Source organism: Prionailurus bengalensis, chromosome E3, assembly GCF_016509475.1.
Source record: "Prionailurus bengalensis isolate Pbe53 chromosome E3, Fcat_Pben_1.1_paternal_pri, whole genome shotgun sequence".
In the NCBI taxonomy this organism is placed as follows: domain Eukaryota; kingdom Metazoa; phylum Chordata; class Mammalia; order Carnivora; family Felidae; genus Prionailurus; species Prionailurus bengalensis.
In genome coordinates this window covers 27,139,449-27,157,260 of record NC_057357.1, presented here as the reverse complement: position 1 = coordinate 27,157,260, position 17,812 = coordinate 27,139,449, and the positions used below count along the sequence as shown (strand labels likewise).

Genomic DNA, 17,812 nt, shown 5'->3' with positions numbered 1-17,812 from the left:
GGCTGAATCTACTTTATATTTAGCTGGGAGGCAGTAAAGGTCCAGGAAAATAACTGGCTGTGAGCTCAGCCTAAAGGATGGATGCCCTTCCCACCAAGGCCTACCAGGTCCCTCTTCCCAGTACTGTCAACTTGAGGGTGGGTTCTCAAGCTACCCCTAGTTATCCCACACGTAACTTCCAATCAGCTGTATCATCATGTAACTGAAAACAAAGATGGCACACACGGGTCACAATACCTGGCTTGCTCTTTGGCTCTCTTTAAGGACAAGATTTCTTCTTTCGGCTATTGTTGCTTCAAAATCCTGCAGTACAGGTGCCAGTGCAGGGTTAGCACCGCCTGCCCACTTGAGTCGCTGCTCAATACTTGCTTCAAGTGCTGCTAGTTTCTCCTGTAAAAGCCAGCAGAATCTCAGTGAATATCTGACACTCTCCAATTCCTACTGGGCATTTTATATCAATACCAGGGAGATTCAAAAGAAGCACATGCATCATTCAGAAAACATTTTTAACAAACACCTTGTGGAATTAATCTCGATTTCACTTTCAACAGGTTCAACATGTCTGGGAAGAACTGGCTTTCAGTTTGTCTTAAAATTTTTCATTTTTAAATAAAGTAGTCTTTAAAATCAAACACCTGCTGCATCCAATTCCTAACGCACTTTATGTGCTATCTAGAAGAAAATCCATTTATCGCTTGCAACAACATGGATGGAGCCACAGAGTATAATACTAAGTGAAATAAGTCAGAAAAAGACAAATATAAGGTTTCACTCATATATGGAATTTGAGAAACAAAACAAGTGAAGAAAAAGAGAGAGGGAGAGAGAGAAAAACTAAGAAACAGACTCTTAACTATAGAGAACTGGTGGCTACGAGAGGGGAGGTCAGTGGGAAGAGGGGAGAAATGGATGATGGGGACTGAAGAGTACCCTTGTCATGATGGGCGCTGAGTAATGTAGCGCATTAGTGAATCACTATATTGTACACCTAAAACTAATGTAACACTGTACAGTAACCACCTAGAATTAAAATAGAAAGCTTAATTCAAAAAATCCATTTATACTTTTGGTTGTGAAAGATGAAAATCTAATTCTCAGAAACTCAGAAGCTTATAGAAGATAGTAAAAATGTATCCAGATTACCATGATAAAGAAGGTTTTATGTAACAAAATTATTTCACTATTTATTCACCACTTCAAGCAAAGGGTTCCCATCCTTTGTCTTTCCTGCACTTCTCTCCCGTTCTTTCTCTCACACATACACACCTCTCAAGTGAGAAAGGCTCTCCACAGTTGAAAACTAGGCCTAGTATGCTACAGAGAAAAGGTACTTCGATCTTCAAAGAAGTGAGCTCCAGAAAGTTTCATTAAATATGTAAAAATTATAGAAGTGACTACACTTGATTTTGTACTCACATTAATTTATAAAATGAACAGGAAGACATCAGTTACTACTATGTACATGATATAAGAATACACAATACAAAGATACGTATATAACCATAACCAAGAACTGTTTCTCTTATTTAAAAAAGGGAGGTGAGACTAAATATTAAGCAGAAATGACAAAGAAATACAGTCAATAATAAAAGGAAAACATTCTATCGCCTTTAAATACCTTTAATTATACAACAGGGGTAAGAACTGCCTAAGTTTTTTAGGTCTGAACAGTAAGCCAGATGGAACTGCTTATGTACATTTCAGAAGACACATTTTTCTAATCACCAGAGTTCCCTTAATGCACAAAGGCAGAGTGATCATCAAATCCATTAAAAACCTGAAATATTTAGTATGTCTCTATTCCTGGCTCAAAATACACAGCTTAGTAGCAGGAGTAGATTTGGTTACCTTGGAGGGTAAGGAAAAAAGATAAATCACACGTAAAAGTGAAAAGTAGTGTGCCCCTGTAGCTCAGAGGCCAAGGACAGACGGGCAGATACACTGAACCACAGAGCACCGACACATCACCACGGTGCAGGTGCTCTCTCAAAGTCAATGTGCTGCAAGTAAGGTCTGACCGAACACACCTGAACTGTTGCAATTGAAGTTTCAATTTGGCTCAGAGTATGGAGTTTCTTTTTCATGCTGGTTAGGATGGCAGACCGAGGGGGAGGTGTGACTGACACGGCTTGTGGTCTATTGATAAGGAGGTCTTCATGCTGCCACTGTTCAAAGAAAAAGCAATGTAATAAAATCAGCAGGAAAAAAAACCTTTAGATAAAGAGATGGGAGGTATGAATTAGGACTGGGGGAAAGGAAAAAAAAAAAAAAACAAAAACAGCTGCAGCAAAGCGAGGCAGGCAGAGAAGTGTAAGTGCAAAATTACAAAATGATCACAACCAGGTGAAAAGTTTCCTAATGTAGAGAATGGCTGATAAATTTCTTCAATCAGTGAAATGCAACATCTAAGTAATAATTCTGAAGATATTTCCAAGTCTGTAAAAAAGTTTAGTATACAACCTCCCCCAAAAGACATCTCCAGTTAAGAGATCAGAACGGTACTGGGGGGTGGGGAGGGGTTGTCCAGCATAAGGCTACAGAAGTGATTAAAAGAAATGATGGCAGGAGTCACAGAACAAAGACTTCTCCGGAGAAGAAAGGGGCAGGCAGTTGCTGACAGAGGGTCAAGCGCCTTCCATTTCAAGGGTGACCCCAGAAGGCCAACTGGGCTATAATTTAAAAGTAATACATTGCGCTTTTATTAAAATGATGGACAGCTGTTCAGATGAACAAAACTGAAAGGCTTTTTTATGTTTTCCATACGGCTGTCCATTTTTAAGGAAATAAACTAAAACGTATCAAATAATGAAACTTTCAACATCACACTTTTTAGAAGAAAAAATTTTAAACACTCCAACGTGTTACAAAGACTATTAATACATAATGAAAACAACTTCAAAATCTGAATAAATTAGTTTTCTTAATTCATGAGCTAAAAAAAACAGCTATTGATAAAACCGCAAAGAGAAGGAAATACACTGGTTCCTCACACTGGGCTATAACCACCAATTCCACCACTGGGAAGCAGCTTCAACATAAATGATACCAAAAAACCACTGTCTGTACCAAAACAGACCCCAAGAAAATGGCAGTCCCCAAATATTACTCTATGAGTTATATAACCTGTTTGAAGCTACTGATAATATTGAAGCCTGTATTGGCGGGGGCGGGGGCGGGGGTGGGGGTGGGGGAATAGCTACAATTTGTACTGTGCTTAGTGTCTTAAACAGAACATAACTTTTTTTTAACATTTACTTTTAATGTTTATTTTTTGAGAGAGAGCGCGCACGAGTGCATGCATGAGAGTAGAGGGAAGGGGCAGAGGAAGACACAGAAGCCAAAAGAGCACAGTGCGGGGCTCAAACCCACAAGCTGTGAGATGATGACCCAAGCAGAAGTGGGATGCTTAACCGACTGAACCACCCAGGTACCCCTTTAACATTTATTTTTGAGAGAGAAAGAGAAAGAGAGAGAAAGAAAAAGGAAAGAGAGAAAGAAAAAGGAAAGAGAGAAAGAAAAAGGAAAGAGAGAAAAAGGAAAGAGAGAAAGAAAAAGGAAAGAAAAGAAAAGAAAAAAGAAAAGAAAAGAAAAGAAAAGAAAAGAAAAGAAAAGAAAAGAAAAGAAAAGAAAAGAAAAGAAAAAAGAAAAAAAACAGAGAGCATGAATGGTGGAGGGGCAGAGAGAGGGGCAGGAAGACACAGAATTCGAAGCAGGCTCCAGGCTCTGAGCTGTCAGCACAGAGCCCAACACAGGGCTCAACCCCAAGAATCACGAGATCAGGACCTGAACCAAATCGGATGTCTGAGCCACCCAACTGTCCCAAACATCTTTTTTTTTTTTTTAAGTTTATTTATCTATTTTGAGAGGGGGGTGGAGAGAAAATCCAAGCAGGTTCTGCACTGACAGCCTATTCAGGGCTCCATCTCACGATCCGTGACATCATGACCTGAACTGAAAGGAAGAGTCAGACTCAAATGACTGAGCCACCCAACATTCCATATAGAACATCAATTGGGGGAGAGGGGGGAGCGGCGGATTTTTTAAAGTTTATTTTTGAGAGCGAGAATCGCAAGCAGGCTCCGCGCACCTCCCCAAGCCCACCCCAGTGCAGAGCCCAATGTGGGGCTTGAACTCACAAAACACGAGATCGTGACCTGAGCGGACACCAAGAATCAGATGCCTGATCAACTGAGCCACCCAGGTGCCCCTAGAACATTTTTAACCCTCATGGTCCTGAACCTTTGTGAGAGGTACTGTCCCCACATTAGGGAAGTTAAACTCAGATTCATATACCTGAATCCAAATCCATCTCACCCCCAAAGCCTGTGCTATCATACTGGCCCCCTAACTAATCAAGGACAAAAACCGGCTTCTCAAAAAAACAATTTCCAAATGATGACAGATTCATGCACAAAGTTGGTAACACATCAAGAGAGCATCAGGGAAAGAGAACAGAAGTCACCTTAGAAATCATCTTAATTACACGTTAAATCATATAGGAGGCACATTCACATAACGAATAAATTCAACCATTAGAAATTATATTTACAAGCAATACTTAATGACACAGACAATACCAAACATACAACGCTGATGGAAATGAATTCAAAGGTCACAAAGTGTAAACACAAAACACTCTCCACTACATGGAACACAGACAAGGAATAACAGGAAAAAAACACCAAAATTCCAAAAAGCTGGGTTTGCTGCAAGCTGGCACAATTCAGGATGTTTATATTTTTTCCCCTTCTATTGTTTTATATTAATCTCCCCAGATTTTCAAATTCCTACATTGGGGAAAACCACACTCGAAAAATACTTACTTGAAACATGGCAATATGCAGCTGAACACGCTGCAGGCTTGTCTTACAAGAAGAAATACTGGTTTCCAGCCTGCGCACCAAATCATGCTTCTTCCAGGCAGTGTCGTAGGAACTCGCTAACACAGTTGCCCTGTTCATGACCAACTGAGAGAACTTTCCGATCTGGATGTTGTGCTCCACTGCTTTCTTACAAAGATCATCAACAGAAACTTTGCTTTCAGCACCAAAATCCTTCGCCTCTACTTGAGCAATAATGTCTACACCTAGAGCACTGATAAAACTGCAGAGGGTGAGTCCTAGGGCTTGGTTGGGAAGTCCAATCAAGAGCTGCCTCACGAAGTCAGCCGTGAATGCCTTTATAGGTTTGGCCATCTGGTCTTCACTGAAACAAGAGTTTCTAAAAAGGGTTTTCACATTGACCATCTGAACAGGCCCATTTACAGTATTCTGATCTTCAAGTGAACTTGATCCTAAAAAAAGAAAATCTTCTTAAAGTATTTCATGCAAAGCAAAATAAGGTGACAGTAGTGCTTATTTAAAAACAAGACTCGGGGAGCCTGGGTGGCTCAGTCGATCGGGCGTCTGACTTCAGCTCAGGTTGTGATCTCATAGCTCGTAAGTTCGAGTCCCCGTCAGACTCTGAGCTGAGCCTGTTTCAGATTCTGTGTCTCCCTCTCTCTCTGCCCCTCCCCCAGCTCACACTCTGTCTCCCTAAGAACTAAATAAACATAAAAAAATAAAAAAAATTAAAAAAGACTTAATGAACATACAATTAAATTAAGCCTACCCCATCCTACACAACTAAATTCTACACAACTAAATCCAACACGTTTAAATGTGAAGTATTACCTGACAAAGTTTTAGAAAAGGTACCACAGAGCCTGAAGAACTCCTTAATTGTCTGTAGTCTTTTTAGAAAGAAAATTTCTTCTAGCACCTGCCGGTGATTATCATCATCAAAAAAATTGACTTGGGTGCTCCTAGCTTCCCTTATAATGTCAATCTTTCGCCAAGCTATGGGAATTTCCATCTTGTTTAACTATGTAAAAAAGAAGAAAAGTTCATTTCTCCACTCTTTGTACTGTGAACAACTACTTTACTACACTTGCATTATTTATTCATAAAGTCAGTATTTACCTTTTCAATTAGTAAACCAAAAGCAGTTTCCACTTGGGCAAACATGCCATCAAATGCTACCAACAACATCTGGCCAGCTGACATTTTTGGTGTTTCATCAACTGAACCATTTCTTGGTTGGATTAATTCACCATATTGAGCATGAAGTATTCTAGAGAAAACGAAAAGGGAATTAAAATCCTACCTGAAGAGTAGTAAGTTTGAGAGAGAACACACAGAAAGTCAACAAGTGTCAGAGCCGGCTAACATGTAATCTAGAAAACAAATCTTGTTGCGTGAAGAGTGTTCACGGTAAAACGGCATGTAGTGTCCACCATAATGTGAAGTTAATGATTCCAATTCAGTATTAGTAATTGATCATGTGATTAAATTTAATGCAAACTTGAATTATAACAATTTTTAAAAGAACTATATAAGATATTACAGTCTCATTTTATACAAAGAATGTAATATAATATAGCCTCCCAATAACTGTCAAGAATCACAAAATTCTGAAGTTGGAGGACTTAGCAAAAATTGTCCAGGATGTTCACACTACTGTCACATGACCGAGCCAACTACAGGCAGTAAACTCAGATGCCTGCCATCTTTGGCAAGCTTGGTTTTGAATAATGCATAGTCTGAGCATAGGTTTTCAGAAATTCACCCTGCTCATCATTGTTAACTTAAGACTTACAAAGTGGCTTATGGATCAAGACACTATTCCGAAATTTTTATATAAAAAAAATCAAAAACAGCACTCCTAGTACCTACAACTAGTATCAGTTTATGTCACTAATGTTAACTAGATTGTCAACTTTATCACACAGAAACTGCTACAAAACTATTAAGAGAATTTAAAAACTAGGCTAACCAGAGCAATTTCTTCTTTTTTTTTAATATACGAAATTTATTGTCAAATTGGTTTCCATACAACACCCAGTGCTCATCCCAAAAGGTGCCCTCCTCAATACCCATCACCCACCCTCCCCTCCCTCCCACCCCCCATCAACCCTCAGTTTGTTCTCAGTTTTCAAGAGTCTCTTATGGTTTGGCTCTCTCCCACTCTAACCTCTTTTTTTTTTTTCCTTTCCCTCCCCCATGGGTTTCTGTTAAGTTTCTCAGGATCCACATAAGAGTGAAAATATATGGTATCTGTCTTTCTCTAACCAGAGCAATTTCTAATGGAAAAAAGAGCTACAACATGCTATAAAATTTTCCTTAAGATGATGAAAGTTTCTCCAAAACAAGGTACAAATGTAAGCTGTAACAGAACCAAGCATGAAGATAGTCACCCAACTCATACAAAACAGTGGACAATCATCCATTTGAGGTAAGGGAAATCTGAATTAGATATTAAAGGGAGATAAATGAGGGCTGAAATACAGTGAGAAAGAAAGGTGTACTGATCTACATTTCACATTTGAAATAATGCTAAAAATTAAATGAAGATGTTAGGCAAATAATCTAAACCATCGTCTAGCTGACATTTATAATAATTACACTCTTTTTTTTATTGTATGGTGAAGTAACTACAAGTAAACATAAAATAGGAAAACTGTGAGTGCAGAAAACACTAAAAATTATTGTTAACATTTTAGGTCAAGTAGCAGCACCATGATTAAGAAAAATAAGTTTAGGGGCTCCTGAGTGGGTCAGTTGGTTCAGCGTCCAACTTCAGCTCAGTTCATGATCTCACAGTTTGTGAGTTCAAGCCTTGCATTGGGGTTCTGTGCTGACAGCTCAGAGCCTGGAGCCTGCTTCAGATTCTGGGTCTCCCTCTCTCTCAAAAACAAACATTAAAAAAAAATTTTTTTTTTAAGAAAAATAAGTTTATATTTTAGATACATATACTTCCTACAGTATTTAAGAATGAAAAGATACCTGCTTCAAACTAATTGGGGTAGTACAATTTAAAAAAAAATTTTTTTTAACGTTTATTTAGTTCTGAGAAAGAGAGAGCAGGGGAGGGGCAGAGAAAGAGGGACACACAGAATCCAAAGCAGGCTCTGGGCTCCAAGCCAGCAGCACAGAGCATCACTCGGAGCTCGAACCCACGAACTGCGAGATCATGACCTGAGCCGAAGTTGGACCCTTAGCCGACTGAGCCACCCAGGCGTCCCAGGGCGGTACAATTTAAACAAATAATTTAAACAACTTAAACAGATGCAGATAATACCCAAAGGTGGTAAAACAAAGGTTCATTCTACTATTCTACTTTCTTTAATCTTTGAATTTTCTCATGGAGGAAGCACGGCAGGTCAATCCATTTCAACTCTCTCAATTATACTTTCTGGGGTCAACTGGACACAAGAATGCCAAAGAAAGAGGTCTTGAGTCACCAGAGATAAAGGGACTTAAACCATGGGGATAGTGCATGGCTGGAGGAACCACCCAACCTTTACAGGTTCCAAGGTCAAAGTGTTTTTCTGGATTTATGAGATGAAAAACACAGCGTTCAGTATCTAAAACAAACAATAAAATTTAAGCAAATTTAAAAGCCTTCACCTGAAGTGAGCTGTATACTCCATTAGCTAACTAAACTGGCGCATGTGATTTCATGGAGTTCTGAGGGCTGGCTTAAAAAATACTACACTCCACTCCGTGTGTATTCACATGGTGAAACACCACCCACGCACGCGTCGTGTATGTGTTAGAACGGCACGGAGCTACACACACACAAACAAGCGCGTGAGTAACTGGTGAAACCTCAGGAAGCCCTGCTGACCGCGGCAACATCCCTTTTGCGGTGCTGCCACAGCCCATCAGTAGGCAAGATGCTAACGCCGCAGGATGGATGAAGCGTGAGCGAGATGTCCCTGCACACGGTTTTTACGACTTCCTGAGAACCTGTAGTTATTCCCAAATAAAAGTTTTTTAAAGATAAGTAAGCATTTGCAAGTAATTGTATCTGCTGTAAAATTAAAACTGAACTCAGAGTAGAATAAGAGCTCAGAACCCCTTTATCTGGCTTCCCCATCTCTTTCCCAAGAAAACTGCACAGCTAGCATTCACTTGCCTGGCTACATCGATGTAATGAGCATGTGTTTCTTCCTCGAGTCCCATAGCTGCATTTCTTAAGTAGGCCTGAAGAGATTCAACTAGAGTCTGCAGGGGAACGCCATCAGTGGTCTGCTCAATAAGACTGTCCAGCTCATGAAGCATACTTTCTAATGTGTACTCTCCTTTCATCAAACATCTCAGTGCTTCTGGAAATATGATTTGCCGGAAATTTGAATTTAATTCCTATAAATATGTGAGAAATATATTTTAATGTTTTCTGAGTTTAGATAAGTTATACATTTACAGGCTTAATGCCATATATTAAGAACTTATGCAACTATAACCAACATATGGCCACAAACCTCTCAGTGATCTTTAAGTGACCAATGAAGCAGGATTAAAATGGGAGAAGTCAAATTGCCTTTCTGAACCAAAGATGTAAGAAGTACGGTGTTCAATTGATCTAAAACAAATTCATCAACTTTAAGCTAACTTAAAAGTGCTCACCTGAAGGGAGGTGTATACTCCGTTGGCCAGGTGAACCGCCTCAGAAGCTTCCAGGGGGTTCGGGATGTCTAAGTCCTGAGGCACCAGGTGGCACTGCTTCAGTAACTGCACCAGGCACGTGACGTTCCCGCTCATGCTGCAGAGCTCCTCCAGGAACCAGGCTCCGTCCCGAGAGGTCAGATCCACCAGCTGCTCTCCCGCGCTTGAAGCTGCACCTTCCATCATCAGGTTCCGCCTAAACTCAATTAAATATTTGTACAGTGAAACCGACCCAGCTACCCTCACTCACAAAAGCGAATGCCTCAACACTGGAAAGGAAGTAAAGCAGTTGTGACGTCAAGCAAGACCCAGGACAGTACAGAATACCTTAAGTTGGGGATTAAACAAAAAACCAGTGAAATCGCAAATAAACATCAATGTTTTCAAGACAACGAAACGGTCTCCACAGGAGGCTGGCTGACTCACCTTGTGAGGGTACAAAGGGCCGAAATAATAACACTCGCTAGACTCAAAGATCCTTCTTCTCCATTCTCGTGAAGAAAAACTTTAATACAACGTTCAATTTCTTTCAACTGATCTTCACAGACAGGCACAGTGACAGCTTCCTGTTTCAAGCGTTCCACTTGCCTAATAAGCCTGCTGTTGATGTCGGCTGCGTACCGCTGCAGAGTCATTTCGGTGGCAGTGATGAACTGACACACTGTTGGGGGGGGCTGGGGGGCATACTGCATTTCGTATCTATAAAACCAGAGAGAGGCGCTTGTTTACAACACAACCACACTGGACCCAGGGCGACATGGGGTATCGCATATGATCCTCAAATCTTAAACAGGAGAAATCGTGATTTCCATTTTTACAGCCAAGTCTTAGGAACTGAAGTAACTTTCCATGATGACTCGTTAATGAGGGACAGATCAATGTTTGAGTTTAGCTCTCTTGACCCAGATCCCCGTCAGTGGCTAAAGAGACTCCGACACTGGGATCCACTTTATTTAATGAGGAAAACCACACTGTCTTAGGAGGGAAAGCATGAGCTCAGATTCTCCTCAAACCAAGAAAAAAGTGACTCCGTTTAAAACCCCATCCATCAACCCATTCTCGCAGAAAAAATGAAATATCATGCACACATAATGATAATCATTTGAACACAGCTTTGCTTCCAATCGCAGGAGAAGTTAAGCAAATGAAGCATGACCAACTCACTTCCTGTAGAGCTCCTGACAGCGCTCTACTGTGATGTTACAGATGAGCTCTTCCATCCAGGTCTTCCACTGTTCAATCCGATGTTTCTGAAATATGGCCTTGGGGTACTGCAGAGCCACGGTCGCATAGTGATGCAGCTGCTCCAGGCAGCCCCGGAGCACGGAGCGCCGCTGCTGGAGAAGGGCGCCCACCTCCCCCTCCAGCTGCTCGCACTGGCTGATCAAGTGGGCCTGGCCGGCATTCTGTAGAAAGGCTGTCGCTGGCACATAGCTCGGAGGACCTTTTGGTGAAAGAGGACTATTAATACCAGTGCAACTATTCCCACCCAGCAGTCACTGCAAGGAGCACAAAGCAGAACCCCACACATAACAAAACAACCCCAGATTCACAGGCTCACGTGTGTATCTAAAATAAATCAAAACCCATACCAAGGTCCATTTGTGTGCTGATCTCCTGAAGCAAACTTGCAAGCTGTGTTGCTTCTAAATTATTGAACGCAGCCTGATAATGTGTTATCCACTGTTCAAATTCATTGAGCTTCACCTGGATTGCTTCCTGAACAGCCCTTTGCTGAGTCTGTAGTTGAGTGTGTTCAGAATACCTAATAGGAAGGGAAAACATTTTTTAACTGGTTCTTTCTTCTACGTACTTTCATAACCTTCATTTTGCTCATACTTGGGACTGCCTAGTAAGCTCCCTTTACAATCTTGAGGGCAGTGCTCAAACGTAATACCTTACCTCTCTGATTTTTCCCATAACTCTCTCAACTATACTCACAACATTCTAAATAAAATTCTACCATACCTTCCAGGTTTTGAGTTCTCTTCAGCATAAAAGACAAGAAGGTTGACAGATCTTCTGAATCTCACAGACTCGTGCAATGTGTTGCATCTGCATATTTACCGCTTACTGAGCACCTACCTACTCTGTACGAGGTTCATTCACTTAGATCATTCTAGTTTAATGCTTAACTCAGCAAAGTGGATAATATACCTGCCACTGTACTAATGAATAAGGACTCAGACACAGACTGTAGAGAGAAAACCCAGGTTTGCCTGAATCCAAGTTCATATTCTAACCACTATACCCACCCATCTCCCATAGTTACATGCTCAAACATGTGAATATAAAAAAGCAGAAAATTTAAATGAATTTTTGTGCATTAACATTTTGAAACCGCAGTCCTTGGGAGTATTTTTATCATTTATGTAAACTGCTGTAATAATTCTAATTCAGGTTGACAATGTTTACACAAATGTGAAAATTCTCCTTCATGGCAAATATTAAGAAACAAGAGCTTGGGGCTCCTCGGTGGCTGTCAGTTAAACATCTGACTTGGGCTCTCAGTTCATGATTTCACAGTTCACGGGTTCTGTGCTGACAGCTTGGAGCCTGGAGCCCACTTCATATTCTTTGTCTCCCTCTCTCTTTGTCCCTCCCTCTCTCATGCTCTGTTTCTCCCCCTCCCTCCTTCCTTCCCTCCGCCCCCCTCTAAAATACATAAACATTAAAAAAAACCTTTTTTTTTTTTTTTAAAGAAACAAGAGTTCAACACTTTTAAACCTGTGTTGCAGAGTGTGAGAAGGATGGTCCACTCCTTCCGCTCCTTCTAGAAACTCTATTTCTTCTAGCAGTTTGCCCTGCAGTTTTTCCACATCTGTCAGTTGCTCTTGCAAGCTTAGGTATTCATCTAAGCTGCTGTCCAGCTTGGGAAGCACAACCAGCATCTCATCCCTGTTCTTAAACCAGTTCACCTGTAGAAAGATAATTATGATTAGAAAGATTCTTACAGGGTCAACTGTGAGACAGTATGACACGTGCCAGAAGGAACGTGTTAGATGAACACCCTGTCCCTGACAGGGTGATGGTATCACCTGCATTTTACAAATAAAGATAAGCAGGGCGTTCAAGTTCACACAGCTGTAGTAAACGGGGACTCAAATCCCACAATAGCATGTAGTTACCACCAAGGCACACAAAACAGTGTTGGCATCAGTGGCTACCACAATACTAAGATTAAGACTGACGGGAGGCTATCTAATTAAAGAACACCTAAAATAGTCACTGGTAAACACACTGCAGTGTATTAAAAAAGGTCTAATTTTTTTCAATTCATGAACCCATCTCTAACAAACGGGAGTGTGATCATGTGCCTTTGGGCACAACACAAATGTGTTGGCAGCATTTCCTACTAATAAGACATCAAATCGCCCTATTCCGCTGCCCTTTCAATGTTGTACAGGACAGTCATCCAAAAAAAATTTTTTTAAAGATAGCTTTAGAGGCACGTGGGTGGCTCAGTTGGTTACACGTCTGACTTTAGCTCAGGTCAGGATCCCGCGGCTCGTGGGTTCGAGCCCCAAGTTGGGCTCTGTGCCAACAGTTCGGAACCTAGGGCCTGCTTCAGATTCTGTGTCTCCCTCGCTCTCTGCCCCCCCCCCCCCCCCCCGCTGAAAAAATAAACATTAAAAAAAAATACTATTCCTATGAAAATAACTAAATCAACAGAGTTTCACCCACTTTTTGATGGACATGTTAACACTCATAGAAGACGGTGACTGTCACTGCCCTCACCTTAATTTCAGCTACTCTGGAAGAAAAGAGGCTGCGGGTGATCTCTCGCTCCATCTCTCTCTTGCTCTGCTTGCTCTCGGCCTGCTGGCCGCCTCCACCGTACACAGCGCCAGCAAACCCGGCCTCGCCCCCGGCCGTCCAGTCCACCAGAGGGTCATACACAAAGGCCTCCAGCAAAGTCAGCAGAGTCTCTCTGCCACGCCGCATAATGTGTAGAACCTGTTTTTAGAGAAGTTTCAATCAGGCTTTCCCCCAGTTTCCTCACTGAAATGCAGTCTTTCATTCCACAAGATCTGTTAATTTAACAGGTACGTGAAAAGGTGGAGAGAAACAGCGTACCTGCTCGCATGAAAGCCTAAAAACACCTTCTACTCCAGTTACACCCAGTGCCGTTTCAATGTTCTGTGTCATTCGGAAAGGGACCTTCTCAGGAACTCTAAGGCTTTTACCTTGAAAAGACAAATGGTTCTATTTTTGTCCTTTCACCAAAAACATCTGACCCACACGTAAATGTAAAAAGTCCAATTTGATTTTACCTTTTTCAAAGCAAACGTTGTAGTCTATGTGAACCACCTCTCCAGTCGTCATATCTATGAGAACGTTATCCAGATGTCTGTCTCCAAGGCCAATTATGTATCCGACCATAGACATGACTGCAGTAGATCTGGCGTAAGACTAAACAAGAGGGTAAAGGGTGGGGAGAGCAGGCTGTAACACCATCAGCAAATCTCCTTCCAACACAGACTGGACGCTTCCAAATTCCCAACACCATAACCCCGCTCCCTCATTTCTAACTAGCTGGCACTCCTCGGGGCTGCTATGAGCGGTTACGAAGGCTCTGCGCTGAGCAGCAGCACACAACACTGTGGTCCTTGTTGGTCGTACTCAGTATCAGAGTGCTGGATTTTAACATCAAACTATTTTCAGTCTCCCTAGTTTTTCCTTTTCTCAAATTTTTATTCTTTCGTTCCATCCATAATCCCCTCTGTTCTGCCCACACACAGTCATGGCCACGCCTCATAAAAATAAGTGCACATAAGATTCAAATACAGTTCTCGAATTTCCAAGTCTGGAGGGAGACAAGGGGGAAGAGAAGGACGGTGAACAACACACACAAGATAGGAAACAGGCAAAAGAAACAGCAATATTGATTACAGTCCCAAACAAAACACATACCTGTGTGACTCTCCACCATTCGTCAGGGGTGGTACAAGATGACCAAAGCTCTTTAGCAAGGAGATTTGGGGGGGTGGCCTCCATTAACTCTTCTAATACCGCCTTCATTACATGAAGAGGCCAATCTCGTCGGGACACATCCAAACTAAGTCCAACTGCTTTTAAAGCAGGGCCAATTTTACTATAATAAAGTTCACTAGGACGAGGTACAATTCCCGGATTCTGAGGAGTTTGGTAGGAATCTTGGGCCTTAAAAAAATTTTTTTTAAGAAAAAAAATTAACTTTATTTAAACAAAGGTTACTTGGAGTATAAAGTAGTATGTTAAAAACTGATTTTTGAGTGGCATTCTCCATCTATCTAGCCAATTTATACACACCAAACAGGTAATTCTTCTGGAAGTTCCATCTTTCTTACAATCTACACATCTTTCTCTTAATTAACTACTATGACTTTATTGGAAACTTGGTCTACTGTTCTATTTTCTCGAGGTTCAATTCAAACTCAACATCCAATTTACATTCTTCTTTGTAACATACAATTCTATTTAAAATTAGTCGTTAATTTGGAATGCCTGAGTGACTCAGTAGGTTAAGCATCCTACTTTTGATTTCTTTGGCTCAGGTCATGATCTCGCGGTTTTTGAGTTCAAGCCCCACGTGAGACGCTGTGCTGACAGTCTGGAGCCTGCTTGGGATTCTCTCTTTCTCCCTGTCTCTGCCCCTCCCCCACACGTGTGCGCTCTTGCTCCCTCTCTCAAAATAAACTTCAAATCTATCATTAATGAATGTACACATTTCATTCTTCACTGATCAAGTCATTTAACAACATTCAGACAAATATTTAGGTAGTCCCTAATTCCCATCGCTAATCTACCCCCCAATAATTGTTCTGTAGTCTTCTATGCTTATTTTTTAAACTCGACTCCTTTCAAACTCTTGTTCCTTCCTATACCTAACCTAATTAGATTGTTTTGGCTAGATACGGAATCCTGAAATTCAGACTAGCAAACTTACCTTGTATGTCTGTAGCACTTGGTACTGTTCCTGGCATATACTCAACACTCAGGTACTTAGCTACAATTAATGCTAAATTGAATCTCTAGTCTAAATCAAAATCATAAATTTCCCAGTCACAAAATCACATAATTAACCCTAAATATAAAGTTGTTTATTATTTACATCCTTAATTTAAAAGAACCTGGGTTTCCAAGCTGTTTCTTATTGTAAGTTTAACTTAAAAGACCCTAGTAAGCCCAATAAAAAAAGCATCAAGATGTTAAATATCAACTTACTGAGTGATTAATGACCATACTACCATCCTACATGCGCCCCCCTGTATTTGTCCAGAACAAGACTGTCAAATGTCACCATTTCTTCCTCTTAAGTTTTTATAAAATGTGCCTCAGAAACACTTTCCCAGATACCTTAAACCTATTCTGTAACATATAAACTTTCCCAAAACACTCAAGAACAGTAGCCTGTAAGCATTTCACACAGAACAAGAGACTAGTATGCTTTTTTATGTATATTCAAATAAAAGTATATGCATATTTGAGTTTTAATCAACCTTCTGTGCTTGTAAGGCGGCCTCCCGTTGTTGCCATCGTTTGTAAAGACCAAATAAAGGTGTGGCTCCATCCACCCACTGGATGAGTCCTGATCGTGTTCCTAGCGGTGTTACAGAATAATGTCGGGCATGGAAACGGGGCGTTTCCTGGCGATTGATTGTAGCAAACATGGTATTCACAATAGACAGGAATTGCATTATTCTCTCATCCAGATGTAAATCTTCCAATCCTATGGAAACAAAAGTTAAAGTAGCTAGAGTGGTGACCACATGGGTGTAAAGTGCAATGGGGTGGAGGGGCATGGGGGCTTACAAACATACACTTTTGCGTTTCTTCTCAGATAACAGAGGCAGTCAAAAACTGAGAGCCAAAGAAGCACAACGACAGCATTAGAGAACATTCCATTTAGTCACAAGGTATTAAGACACTAGCATTATTAGCTGCACCTCATTTCTGCTTATATAAGTTCTTAAGCAAAGAGACAGTAGGAAATGGAAAAATCTTACTACACAGCCTCCAACCACTGCTATTCAAAATCACAGCCAGGCTATTCACCTGAAACAATCCTCTCCCATCACATTTCACACACAAAATCAGATTAATCAGATTAATGCTCTTCTTTTAAATCCCACCTTTGAAAAGGTAAGGATAGCTTTTCCCATCTGACCCCAGAAAGAGAAGTTTCTTTGGCTTGGTTTTGGTAGGTAAGATGGTGATGGTTCCGCCCACACTGTGGATTGTGACAGTGTCTCTAGCTGACACCTCTCCAGGAAGAGCAATTTCAGTGTTAGTCATGGCAGCCAGCCAGGGGCTGATTTCTTCAAGACGCAAGATGTAACTTGCACGTTTCTGTGCTCTCTGTTGCAAACTCAGCATTATCTATATTTGGGAGATGGGGAAAAACAAGTTCATGTTATCATTATAGCACTTATTTTCTTCCACATTCAACTGGCATAAAAGTAAACTTAACATACCAACACAGATACTTTTTATTGTAGTGCCTATACTTATTTGACGTTATGTATTTGGGCCATCCTGAGAAGGGAAACAGTGCTGTGTGCGGATGTGACCTAGGTGATTTTTACTTTGTTCAGACCAACTTCTCTGTCCAAACAAGCAATGAAATCCCAGCAGATGGAAAGAAAGCACTAATTCAGCAGCAAAATTCAGAGCTTCTAACAAGCTAATCCCCCCACTGTTAAGCTATGTTTGATCAGTGCCAAAACAAATCAATTAAGTCCTCACAATAGAGCAGATGTAACTGACAGCTGTTGGCTATCAAATAGATACACTGTTAGAGCTCTGACCACTTAAAGTATGTAGAATAACACCACAACCCCCTCTAATAATTTGCAGGGAGTGAATAGCATATGTAGGTGTATCCCTCCTTACAGCTAACTCAATAATGTGCGCCTGAATTAATGAACTCTGGATTCTGCTTTCATGTGAAAAATGTGTAATCAATCCTTAGAGAGCTTTGTTCCATAAAAGGAAAAATACAACTGGGAACACCCCAAGTATCCATGACAGGACAATGGATACACTGTGGCATTTTCCCATATTAGATCAATGTTCACCTGCATACAAAACATGGATGGACCATTAAAAAAAAAGAGAAAAAAAAACCCAATGCTAATCTATCAATTATGGAAGTAATAAAAACATACATGCATACACGCACACATACACCATGTATACACACACACACATACACACATATACATACATACTGGTATACTGCATATAACCTCATTTATATTAAGTTAAAAACATCCTTTAGAAATGCATCAGTAAATAAAAACTATTTTTTAAAGTATTCTTCCTATCTCTTCCTCTGGTTT

At 40.8% G+C, this 17,812-nt stretch overlaps 1 protein-coding gene across 4 annotated transcripts in view; it reads right to left on the bottom strand.

Moving 5' to 3' along the window:
* The window catches only part of SMG1 (SMG1 nonsense mediated mRNA decay associated PI3K related kinase), a 105,044-nt gene that overhangs the window by 11,772 nt on the left and 75,460 nt on the right, over positions 1-17,812 (bottom strand). For all 4 annotated transcript variants that reach the window (XM_043560430.1, XM_043560431.1, XM_043560433.1 and 1 more), the window contains 17 exons: positions 16,604-16,850; positions 15,971-16,200; positions 14,403-14,651; positions 13,763-13,901; positions 13,566-13,675; positions 13,227-13,445; positions 12,216-12,406; positions 11,081-11,253; positions 10,653-10,932; positions 9,915-10,187; positions 9,450-9,684; positions 8,959-9,185; positions 5,961-6,111; positions 5,673-5,862; positions 4,824-5,293; positions 2,028-2,165; positions 238-390 (listed from right to left, as the gene is read on the bottom strand). In XM_043560430.1, coding sequence (XP_043416365.1) covers positions 238-390; positions 2,028-2,165; positions 4,824-5,293; positions 5,673-5,862; positions 5,961-6,111; positions 8,959-9,185; positions 9,450-9,684; positions 9,915-10,187; positions 10,653-10,932; positions 11,081-11,253; positions 12,216-12,406; positions 13,227-13,445; positions 13,566-13,675; positions 13,763-13,901; positions 14,403-14,651; positions 15,971-16,200; positions 16,604-16,850 — 3,675 coding nt within the window. The remainder of the gene's footprint in view (positions 1-237; positions 391-2,027; positions 2,166-4,823; positions 5,294-5,672; positions 5,863-5,960; positions 6,112-8,958; positions 9,186-9,449; positions 9,685-9,914; positions 10,188-10,652; positions 10,933-11,080; positions 11,254-12,215; positions 12,407-13,226; positions 13,446-13,565; positions 13,676-13,762; positions 13,902-14,402; positions 14,652-15,970; positions 16,201-16,603; positions 16,851-17,812) is intronic.